Below are 12,399 nucleotides of genomic sequence, written 5' to 3'. Positions count from 1 at the left end.
TTCTCCTTTGCAAAAATGTTCTACGAGGCGCCGTTTACGAGTTATTAACGAAAGACGCTGACCAATGAGGCGCGAGCACTCGGCTGGCGCAAGATGGCGGAGTCAATGGGCGGCGTCTGGCTTCGTGCGCTGGTTGACTCGGCCGCTTCGCGCCAGCCGAGCTCGCCTCTCATTGGTCACTGTTTTTCGTTAATAACTCGTTAACGGTGCCTCGGAGAAAATTTTCGTAAAGGAAGAAGTTGCTTCAAATGATCCGAGGAACCATTTCCGAATTGCAAGACATTTTCGGGACACCCCGTATAACCGAGGAAACGGCGAATCCCGCGATCGTAAGAACGTTACTCACGATTAGGTTGCAGAAGAAATGTCCTATCTGTGGATAGACTTGCATGTCCTTCTTCTTCCGTAGAACGCTGAACATGCCGCCGACGTTGCTGTTGTTTATCCTAGTGACGAGGACCGCGTCGAGCCGGTCCAGGTGCCTGGTGAAGTCCCAGAAGCACGCCTTCCTGGCGAAGCCTCCGTCCACGAGCATGTTGAAACCGTTGATGCCGAACAGAGCGGCGTCACCCTGTCCGCCGGGGAAGACGTATAAAGTTGGATGGCTAAACCTAATGTTGCCGACGACGTCGGACGGCTCCATCAGCTGGTCCAGCGTCTGCGGGACCAGGTACTGTCCCACGTAGTTGATGAAACTGGCGATCGCCGGCACACCGGCGGTGAGCACGTCGTCCGGGTTCACCCTGACCCTGCAGGATCTGCCGTAGAGAAAAAGAAGAAGAGGATGAACGGAGAAAAAGGAGAAGAAGATGAACGGAGAAAAAGAAGAAGAAGATGAACGCTGTAAACAACGATCCCGGCGTACCTGGTGCAAGCTTCTTTGGACAAGCGATTCGTCGTCCAGTCGCCGACACCCGCGCAATGTATGTCGACCGTGACGCTGTTCTCGTAGGCGCGCAGAACCCGTTGCACCTCGTGCTCGCTGAACGCGTCGAGAAAATCGGCGATGCTGAAGGTTCCATCCTGCAACGATACAGATGTCGCTACTAGGCTCGTCCGTTAACGCGATGAGCGCGCGCGGGAAAGCGGTAGAAGAAGCTGTGTGTGTGTGTGAGTGTGTGTGTGGCGTACTTGCAGTATCCAGGAACCGTTTCCGCCGAACGTGTAGCCAGCGTGTATGATGTGCCGATGCTTCGTGAAACTGGCGAGCAGATTACGAATGCATTGCAGCAACGTGTTCGTTTGCGGGTGAATGAGAACTTCCGTGACAAGATTCTCGGTAGCGTATTGGATCAGTCGTTCGCCTGAAATTTCAATCGTCTCGTTGGATGAACCGTCGTACCAGCGGCGCAACGGGGAATCTATCGTAAGACCGAGTCGGATCGAGTACACGATCCGTAAGCACGATATAGTCGGATCTTAAACGGGGAGAAAATAGTCTATAATGCGTAATAAACAAGCGTGTCGTGTATACCGTTCCGAGCTTCTTCGCCCTCGGGTGCCTGCGCCACCAGGGCCAGCAGTTCCTTCTCCAAGTCCACGTGACAGCTGTCCTTGTCCCACGACAGGAATCCTGGAACAAACACCGGCGACGGGACCGTTGTGAAAATTCAACCACAGAGAGATTATATGATCGCGACCTAGGACGAGGTCTCGACGTCAGGATAATATCCAATGGGTCGTCATAACCGAGCACAGAACGCCCAAGAGGCTGCACTACGGTGGCTTCATAAAGCGTGGTGGCGGCGGCTGTACGATTCAGGGTCAAGTAACGCGAGGCTAAGGTTAAGAAGATATGAGAACCGTTCTCCGAGTCCTCCATCTTGCGTCTCTAATCTGCCGTCTCTCATCGGCCGCGAAGCCGTGTCTCCAGCTACTACGCGTGCCTCTAACCTGACATAACCCCCTCGCGACAACGGCGAACCGAAAGTTTTCGCGCGACATTTCGCAAAAATATAATGAACGGTCCCGCATATACATGGTCGACGTGAAATCAACGGACGCACGCGTCCGACGCAGTTGTGAAGCAAGGCGACATTCCAACGTCTCCGAGGCCTAATCACCTAAACGCGCGGACCTCCGAATAAAGCAGTCATTGAACAGTTCGATTCCAACCAAGCCACGCCTCGTTCGTCCCATTAAAAACCTTCGTTATTCGCTCCGTGTTCTAAGCGTTACTTTTGGTATTTTCTACGAAAATACTTGATTACTTTCGTTCAGACAAGATCTTTTGCGAACCTTAAGTAATAATTCTAAGTTTCGCGATTATTTGAACTTAACCTTCTTCATAGGAATCGGTGAATTCGTCCGTACGATAGAAGAGTATAAAGGAGCATACGTCATTTCTTCAAGACCTGATACGGTCCCGTGACGCAGTGATCGGCCGCGTAGACAGGTGCAGAGGATGACGGAACCGCGAGCTAAGCCGGGCGCTAAGGTAAGGTTATTTTCGATTATGTTATAGGTTAGGTATAGGCAAGGATATTGAACTAAACATTGCCTGTCGAGAGAAAAATAGAATTACGTGCGAACGATGACAGGGCTCGCTCTAAGAAGGGGAATCGCGCTATGACGTCACGAATACCGCACCCCGTCACGTGGTCGGCTCTGTAGTAGCCATCAATCGATCGTTGCGTATCCTGTGCACCCGCCGCGCGCTCTCTTACCCGCCGCCCGTTACCGTTGCCTCTCGCCGCGACTCGAACTTAGGGCTCGCGTTTATGCGAGCCGTTTTAACCTGTTCACGGGTGAACAGTTTACACGCCGGTTCGACCGAACGAAAGATGTTCGGAGATTACGTCGAGCCTCGCCGCGACCCGTGACCCCGATCGGTTGCGAAGCTTCTCGGCGTTCATTTAGACGGACATTCGCGTTCTAGGAATAACAATTGGACTAAGAATGAAATAGGGACTGAATGTCGCGCGAGCAACGGCGGTCGGTGTTTCTTCGTCTCGGGAAAATTATTAGCCGTCGGTCGAGGCGAGTCCGACGGCGACGCCGCAGAAAAATATTGTAATAATATAAAATAAAATAATTGTATATAATACAAAAATATTGTATTATATATAAATATATATATATAATACACACAATATTATATAATACCATATAAAACCATATTATACCATATATATTATACCATACCATATTATATAATATTGTATTATATACAATTATTTTATATATATATTTATTTATTTATTTATATATATATAAATATTGTATTGTATATAAATATATTCCGATAGCCGGAACGGAATCGCATATACGTGGACGCGATTAGGAGCATCGCGAACCGTTTAGATGGTTCTATCGAACCACAGAACCAGCAACAACTCCCTATGTCAAATTGATCGGAAGCCCTGGAGATGATCGAAGAGAAGCCGTGTGCCGCACACGTAAGAGAAGGAGGACGAGCGAGGACGGGGGACGGAGTGCCCTTTAATACTGCGCGACCCCTAAACACATTTTCTTTGGCAGAAATGGTCGCGTACGATGGATGGTCGCAACGTTGATTCCTTGGGTAATTAATTGCTTACGGTAATCATTCCTTAATTCGCGATCAGATTGCGCGCGAAAATGGAGAATTTGGGAAGAGAAGATGCGATTATTCGGAGCTGCGAGGCTCGTTTTTGTAGTTATTGACAATTGGTGACTGCGGCAAGGATGGCTCGAACTGGGTCAATTTTTATGGACGCTCGTTCTCGCGCGACGTTCTTTCGTTCTTCTCGAAAATATTGTATATTGTATGTTAACGCGTTAATTGTGCTGCAGCAAATTCTTTTGTAATTCTGTCTAATATTATATAATATTATATAATATTATATTAATCTATTCTGTTATATAATATTACATTAACTTATTATATTATATAATATCACGTTAATCTGTTATATTATGTAATATAATATTATTATACTATATATTATACTATACTGTAGTGTTCTATACGATACTGTACGATTATTCGAGCCTCGCGGCTCGTTTTTATTGTTGTTGGCAATCGGTAACTCTAAAAACGAGACGAATAATCGCATTTCCTCTTCAATAATTGTCTATCCTTTAGAAATTACTGTATTTTGAACAAATTCTTGCGTTCGAAACGGATTTCATTTCATTTTCATTTCACGGACGAAGTAGACTCGTCAACCATAAGGCAAAATACGTGCATGACGAGTCTTCTCAATCGTCAAATGTACCCGAAGGGTTAAAAGTTTGCGTATCGTCTAGTATCGTTCTGTATCGTCTCGTCTCATCTGAAATCGTTCTGTATCGTCTCGTATAGTTTTGTATCGTCTCAAATCGTTCTGTAGCGTCGCGTCTCGTCTCAAATCGTTCTGTATCGTCTCGTCTCGTCTCATATCGTTCTCTATCGTTTCGCACCATTTCGCACCATTTCGTATCGTCTCGCATCCTCTCTCATCCTCTCGCATCGACGTCCCGAATCCAGCGTGCATGCACGAAGCCGCGACGAGAGCCGCGCACGAGTTCCGTGCAAGCGTATATGTACACGCGTGTCTATATAACGCATACCTACATACGGTATGTACGGGCCGTACTTAAAAACAGTGCGGTGAGAATACACGCCGCTAAATATAGACAAAATCGTGGGTTTCTTCGTCGGAGCATTTACCCCGCCTCCCGGGTATGGCGTCCCCTAGAACCGCGGCGGAACCGCGCGCGCAGCACGTGTGTTCCCTGGCCGCGTATTCGTATTCGTACTCGTATTCGTATTCGCGTTCGCGTCCGTGCCGGTTCCCATCGCGTTTCTCGATTTGCATCGGCTTGCTCGCTTGCCTGCTTTCTTTCTTTCTTTTTCGCTTTATCTCGCTTGACGACGGATGCCCGAAACGCTACGGGGTTTGCCCCGGACTATGTTTAGACACAGTTTTCCGTTGTCTTTCGGCCGGCTTGTGCGCGCGACGCCCGCTCCACGGCTCGTTCGCGCGATCGACGGATCCCCGGCCGCGAAATAACCCGAGATCCAGGCAACCCTCGCAAACATTTTCACCCGAGCTTTTATAAAGCCGCGCGCGCGCGCTTCGACGAATCTGTTCGTCGATTCGTCGGCGATTCTCGCGTCCGACGGGACGCGACACCGAAGACGGAGTCTTTCGTCGTCGTCTAACAGGGTCAAAAAGTTGCCTCGAAAACTGCTGACACTGTTCCCCGCGACTCATCCTATCGGCGGTGAAAAAAAAAGAAAAACGAAACACTCGGCGGCCTCGAACGAGGTCGACGACGAAGCCCGTTGCCTCCGATCGGTTCTAAAATCGGAGCCACCTTTCGCCGTGGTCTCTCTCGCGCCGCGCGAGAACTAATTATTTCACATTTTAATCGGCCTAACGAGCCGCCGCCGATCCAATCTCGCCGCTGGCTGGAGCGCGCGCGCGCGCGCGCTAGCGTAATCGTAATCGCGATCGATAGAGTAATTCGCTTCGAAGAACCACGCTATGCGAGGTTCTTTCTGGAATAGTTTAGTATAGAGAATCGACCTATGGCTGAACCGCGGCTATTTATACGTGGCGTTCAAGACCAGGGCGAAGACCCGAACCCCGGTCTGACTGTCAAAGGAGAAGCCGCCCGCGACGCTCGAACTTTCACCCGGCGGGCCCCGCGGAATTCGGGGAAACGATCCCGATCGATCGGCGAATAATCCCTGGCACGAAATCGTCGACGACGGATCGACGATGCGGGGAAAAATTTTCGTGGGGATGATCGCGAGGAAATTCGTGGCCGGTCGACGGCTGAAAATATTGTCGAGGGCGCGGCGCGCGGGGGTTGGCCCGTGGGGGTCAGGTTCAAGAACGAGGTAATCGTGAAACTGGTGTTTCACGACTCGGGGAGCACGCCGCGCGAGAGAGCAAATCACCGGCGAATGCCGCGGTAAAATTAGACACACTATATTCAGTTGCATGTACGAGGAAACTGTAACGGTAGCGGTGAACGTTTACCGAACATCGCGCGTCGCCGCGCCGTTCCGCGCGACCCGCAACAAATACAGTTAATGTCTCCCTTACTGACGCTCGAATCGTCCACTAAAATCGATCATTTCGGAAGAGGCGATACGATTGTTCGAGCCTCGCGGCTCGTTTTTAGGATTTATAACTATATACGAATAAACCGCAAGGTTCGAACAATCGCGTCTCCTCTTCCGAGATTGTCCAGTTTTGTGCGCAATCTGGGGGTCAATTAGGGAGACATTACTGTACTGGCCGAAAAAGGGACTACATAGAGGCCTGAATAAAGACTAAGGATATTCTAAAATTAGTCTAATTGAGCATGGCTCATTCTGTTCACTTCTCAGAGCGATGCTTGAGCATCGAAGTAAATATAATAGTTGACGTTGTTGCGAGTTAAAGACGATTAAGGGACAGCGAAAATCGCGATGTCACACGACTTCGACCGATAACTGTGAGAAATCGAGAGAATTTGACGTATAAAAATGTCCGTCTTCATTTCCGGATCATAATTTCTAGTCGCCCGCAGAGACACGGTACGGTAAATTCTCCCTAATTGTCCTTCAGATGGTATACAAACAATGTACAGTAATGTCTCCCAAATTGACGCTCGGATTGTACACAAAAATGGACAATTTGGGAAGAAGAGATAGCCTCGCAGCTCGTTTTATAGTCGTCAACAATTAAAAAGTCAACAATATAGTCAACAATATAGTCAACAATATAGTCAACAATTATAAAAACAAGCTACGTGGCTCGAATAATCGTATCTCGCCTCCCCAAAATGTCCATTTTCGTGCGCAATCTGGGCGTCAATTAGAGAGACATTACTGTATTCGCGCGAGCGAATCTCGACGACGTTCGATCGGGGCAAATCGGCCGCGTAATCCGCGCGAGGTTTCCGCCGACGCGAGCGATCGTCGACGATCTTCGAGACGGAAAATGGCCCTGCGATCGCCTCGCCGTCGAGATCGGCGCTCTTCGTCCAACTCGAAAATCCTAATCAGCGTGGAAAGGATCTCTGACATTGTCGAGGCGAAAATCGCATCGTCCGCATAGAAACCGCGGCGTTACGCTCGAACGCTCGTGCACGCGATCTTCGCGACGAAAAATGGTCCTGCGATCGCCTCGCCGTCGAGATCGGCGCTCTTCGTCCAGCTCGGAAATCGTAATCAGCATGAAAAAGGATCCTTGACATTGCCGAGGCGAAAATCGCATCGTCCGTATAGAGACCGCGGCGTTACGCTCGAACGCTCGTGCACTTGCACGCCGGTGCATTCGTCTATGCATGCGCATAGAACGCGTCCGCGCACATGTACACGGCACATGGAAAGCGTAATCTCCAACGGATCCCTCTGTGCGAGAGAGGCCTTCCGGATATTACCGGGCATCGTGTAACTCCAACTTTCTCGATGCTCCCCACGTCCTCAATCATGATTCATGCCGACAAGTATGCCTTCCTACGCCGCGTACGCGTCGATACTCGAGCAATATCGCCAGGGTACGCGAGTTCCGCGGGCTGTTATCGCGTCGGTGCTTATCGGATCTCTACGATGGTCCACGAGATACCGCGTTATCGTTTGCGCTTCGCGAAAATATTACCCAGGGTTCCGCGGCGAATTGATCCGTTCGACGAGTCTCGCGTATCTCGGAAGCGAAAAGCGGTTCTTAAAGCGAAATTCGGATTCGAATTGGAGTTCGGATTCGAGTTGGAGTTCTAATTCGAGTTTGGATTCGGGTTAGAGTTCGAATTGGAGTTCGGATTTGAATTAGAGTTCGAATTCGAGTTCGGATTCGAATTAGAGTTCAGGTTCGAGTTCGAATTAAAGTTCATGTTCGAATTAGAGTTCAGATACAAGTTCGAATTAAAGTTTGTGTTCGAATTAGAGTTCGTATTCGAGTTCGGATTCGAATTAGAATTCGAATTCGAAGTACAATTCGAATTAGAGTTCGGATTCGAATTACAGTTCGAATTAGAGATCAGATTCAAGATCGAATTACAGCTCGAATTAAAGATCAGAATCAAGTTCGAATTACAGTTCGAATTAGAGATCAGATTCAAGTTCGGTCTAAAGTTCGTGTTCGAATTAGAGTTCAGACTCGTGTTGGAATTAAAGTTCGTGTTCGAATTGGAGTACGTATTCGATTTCGGATTCGTATTAGAGTTCGAATTAAAGTTCGTGTTCGAATTAGAGTCCGTATTCGAATTAGAGTCCGTATTCGATTTCGGATTCGATTTAGAGTTCGAATTAGCATTCAGATTTAAGTTCGAATGAAAGTTCGTATTCGATTTCGGATTCGTATTAGAGTTCGAATTAGCGTTCAGATCGAAGTTCGAATTAAAGTTCATGTTCGAATTAGAGTTCGTATCCGATTTCGTATTCGAATCGTAGTTCGAATCAGTGTTCGGATTCGCGTTCGAATTAGAGTACAAGTTCGATATCGCCGTCGAGTTCCAAGTACGCGAACAATTTCTCGCGAACCGTCCAGCCTTCCTCGCCTTCCCCGTGGCCATTTGCGAGGGCAATGAGTCACGCTGACGAAACTCGGCACGTCCCATTGTAACCATCGACCCCATCGCATACGAAATAACCGGCGTTCGACCGCCATATACATAGGTAATAACGCGCGCGTACGTACGCGGCCGTCGATCGTTTTGAATTTCATAGGCCCCGTCCGCGTTCGTTCCTCGTCCGATCGACGACGGCATTCCTTTCGCGTTCGACGGTTCGCCGCCTCGAATCGTCCCGTTGCATCCTATTTTCCGTCGCTGCGTCGCCGCGTCCCTCTTCGATCCTCTCTCTCTCCCTCTCTCTCTCTCTCTCTCTCTCTCTCTCTCTCTCTGTCTGTCTCTCTTCGCACGCATCGGTCACCATCGACCGGCCCTTTTCGCACCCTTTGTCCGTCGGCTGCACGTCGTGGTGCACGCGTTCGACGACGCTGCCGACGACGACGAAATAATGTCGTCATTTCGGCTTAGCGACAGTTTTCACTACCAACCGAGTGGATGGATTATTGATCCAGGTTCTGGGGACTGCGGGGATGACTGTAGAGACCGGCACCAACATGCGCATGCCGCGCCAACCTTTTCCTACATACTCTCTTCTCCGCCTCCTACAATTTCCTTCGGCCTCCCCGCGCGCGTCCCCCGCTCGTCCCCCGCCGCCCGATTCCAAGCCCGAAGAAACCTATCGCGTCCGCCTATTCTTTCGGCCGTCGAAGCCGATCGAAATCTTTCCTCGAAAGGGAACACTTGACCCGTCTCTTCGCCTCTTGTCCTCGTCTCTAGGCCGCCGTCAGACTAGATCTCGTCTTCCCCCCTCCCCCCCTTAACTCGCGAAAAAACCGCGAGCGAAAAAACAGCGACCGCCAGCGAACCGGAGGCAATCGACTCTACCTGCCGCCCAATTTCCTCCTAGGCCAGCCGACCATGCTCGAACTCCGCCTAGCAACAGGGGGAACCACCTGGGAAGTCGCTGGGTGAGCGTCGATAAATCGGAAGGAACACACGCGCGTGCACGCCGAAGAGGGAACCGTTACGCCGGCTGATAGCGCGGCGCGCCGCGCAAGTAACACAACGAACCCGCGCGGGCCGCGGCCGATCGGAGTCGCGGCGCCGGTCGCCGCGCCGCGGCCGTCGTAATCGGGGCCCGACGGCGACCGCGGCGGCCCGCCGCAGCCGCTCGCCGCAGCGGCGCGGCGATGTCCAAGGCGAGCCGCCGCGGCGGCGAACCGCGAAAAGATCCGAGCACTCACCTTTCGAGAGACGGTTCACGATCAGGTCTTTGTGTGCCGCGGTGTGTGGCTCTGGAAGCACGACGAGGAGGTAGCAGCCGCTCAAAGGCGACGGCGGCGGATGCTGCTGCTGCGAGCCGGGCGGCACTACACTGCCGGTCACCGGGGTGACCGGCGACATGTTCTGTTCGACATTCGACGGCGATATCGTGGTCGTCTCGTCGGCTCCGCCTCCCCCGTCGCCCACTCCTCCTCCTCCTCCTCCTTCACCGGTAGGATCCGTGGCACTCATCGCTGCGGAAAGAAGAAACGAAGTGGCGTTAGTCGGCCGAATCGATGCGTGCCCGTTCCGAAATCGTTTCGCGGACCGGATGCCAGCAGCGGGATCGATCCTCGGGGACCGACGGGTCGCCGTCGCCGTCGCCGCCGCCGCCGCTGTCGCCGCGCACGCCGAAAACACTGTCACTGTGCCCCGCGCCGCGTCTGACGCGCGACGGCCGCTTCCACTGCGCCGCGTTCCGGTGCCCCCGACTCGATTTCTACCGATTCTCCGTCGTGCCCCCTCGATTCCGAAGAAAATTCTCTATCGGCCCGCGATTTACACGGATCTTATCCGATTTCCAGCGATTCCAGCCGCGTCGCGCCTCGACGAGCGCGCGGCTCGCCGCGTTCGCGACGACTTCTCCGGCCGGGATTACGGTAACCCGACGTCAACGACGATGACGATCACGATAACGATGCTTTCCGATCGCTTCGATTTCCTTCGCGGAAAATCCCGGCACCAGTCTCGCGGTCTCTCGATCGCGTTCGCGGCCGCGGTCGGCCGTTTCCGGCGTTGCCGAGGGGCGAGCGTTCGAGCCGAAGGGCCGAGCAATACGGGGTGTCGTCTCTCTCCTATCGTCTCCTGGGTGTCGTCTTCTTACCGGGGCTAGAGAAATATCGAGGAAACAGCGCGAGGACCCGTCGCCGCGTCGTCCTACCGCGATTTCATGCGGACGAGGTCGCCGTTTAATATTGCGCAGGATTCGCGCGACCCTTTCCCTGAAAAAGCGGCAGGGCTATGGTCCTAGCGTGCAGTGCGCAGGACCCGGGGGGGCCTCGCCGCACAGCCTTAGATCATTGATCCAAATTCTGGACGACCGACTACTGGAAAACAGGACAGAAACCGTTTTAGGTGCCGATCCGCCGGATTTCCGCGGCGCCGAATATTCACGCGGCCGAATTTTCACAGCGAAACAGGTGCACGCGGCGCCGATTTGCCGCGATTCAACGAGAGAACCGATCGAACGTACGATGGCACCGCTGGTTTTTGTTACCTCTGGCGATATCGTGTCTCGGATATTTCCCCAGGAAACGAAAGGAGTCGAGAGCGCGAGTCCGCGGCCGAACGGTTCGGGGCGGAAAGTCGAGGTTGCGCTCGCTGCACCAGCAGTGCCGGCTGCACTGCTGCAGTCCGCCCCTTTAGCAACGACCCCTTCCGCAGAGGCCGCCCGGTCAGTCGATACGATCTATGCGTACATTCGCGGGTGTCGTTCGCCGCTCGCCTAAATAAATTCGCCTCGGTGGAAAAAGGAAGGCGACTCGCCCCCGCGGACGAGTCGTCGGCGAGCGACGACGACGACGACGACGACGACCGCGGCTGGCTTGCTCACCTTTTTACGTGGTCCGTCTGCCCAGTTGCTCGGCTCCCAGTCTCCCGACGCCTCGTATATCCCAGATGACTGGTCTCTGGTTCCGGCGGGCAGCGTGCGAACCCGCGGCCGAGAACAAAATGTCTGCGGAAGAAAGTCCAGCGTTTAAAACGGAGACCGCCTCTCGTCTAGCAGCGGTCTGCTTTCCCGTCTAAGCTTGGAACCGCTCCACCCGACTCACCTTGCCCCTTTCGTGTATCGTGGCGCGTGCAGACGGAGCGAGAGACCACGGGAGAAAAGGGGAGAGAGAGAGAGAGAGAGAGTGAGAGAGAGTGTGTGTGAGAGAGAGAGAGAGACAGGGAGAACGAGCGCGCGCGCGCGCCCCTCTGCGCCCGTATGCGTTATGTCTTCGTATGTGCGCGTCTACGAGAGAAAGAAAGGGGGAGAGAGGGGGGTGGGTGGACAGAGTGGGCGAGAGAGAGAAAAAAAAGAGGTTCGGAGAATGCGAGAGAGACGGAGACGGAGAGAGAGACAGAGGAAGGAGGGGCGATAATTGAGGGACAGAGGGAGAACGACAAGAGAGAGTGTGTGTGTGTGTGTGAGAGAGAGGCGATGTTTCCTTGTAAAAGGACGTGACGCAAAGGAGATAATCGTACACTGAACGCGGTATCGAGGGACGATTGAAGAGAGGATGTAGCGCGAGCTCGGTGTTCGATTTAAAAACGCTCCCGATGCGGCGCAAACTTGTGATAGAGGCTACGGTACACGAGTGTCTGTCTCTTCTCCCTGCGTCCCGAGCGACGATAGAACTAGAATGTACTCGGCAGCAGCACTCGCGTTGCAGGCCGCCGGCTCTCTGACGAACTTGACGATATCCTGCATCGCTGGCACACAAAAGCATCCCCTTCCTCGCCGATCGTTCCGGTACCCCCACCAGGCCACTGCGCCGTCGCACCGCGCGCCGCGTCGCCTAGCGTCGGGCCGCGCCGCGCCGCGTCGCGTCGCGTCGTGTCGTGTCGCGTCGGCTCGATTACGCGACTCGCGCAGTACGAAGACTACCTCCTCCACGATCT

The 12,399-nt window shown here is 52.7% G+C and overlaps 1 protein-coding gene across 2 annotated transcripts in view; it reads right to left on the bottom strand.

Annotated features, from left to right (window-relative positions):
- Positions 1-12,379, bottom strand: part of LOC117224265 (uncharacterized) — a 37,080-nt gene extending 24,701 nt beyond the window's left edge. The window contains exons 1-7 of one of the 2 annotated variants that reach the window (XM_076526018.1): positions 11,568-12,379; positions 11,348-11,470; positions 9,717-9,989; positions 1,475-1,573; positions 1,132-1,304; positions 866-1,023; positions 347-758 (exon numbers count right to left, since the gene is read on the bottom strand). In XM_076526018.1, coding sequence (XP_076382133.1) covers positions 347-758; positions 866-1,023; positions 1,132-1,304; positions 1,475-1,573; positions 9,717-9,987 — 1,113 coding nt within the window. In that variant the 5' untranslated portion in view covers positions 9,988-9,989; positions 11,348-11,470; positions 11,568-12,379. Of the gene's footprint in view, positions 1-346; positions 759-865; positions 1,024-1,131; positions 1,305-1,474; positions 1,574-9,716; positions 9,990-10,618; positions 11,022-11,347; positions 11,471-11,567 lie in introns of those variants that run through there. The other variant, XM_076526019.1, reaches the window with a different exon arrangement.
- Positions 12,380-12,399: the final 20 nt, after the last annotated feature.

Source organism: Megalopta genalis, chromosome 13 (assembly GCF_051020955.1).
Source record: "Megalopta genalis isolate 19385.01 chromosome 13, iyMegGena1_principal, whole genome shotgun sequence".
Lineage (NCBI taxonomy): Eukaryota > Metazoa > Arthropoda > Insecta > Hymenoptera > Halictidae > Megalopta > Megalopta genalis.
This window is presented reverse-complemented; position numbering and strand designations above follow the sequence as displayed.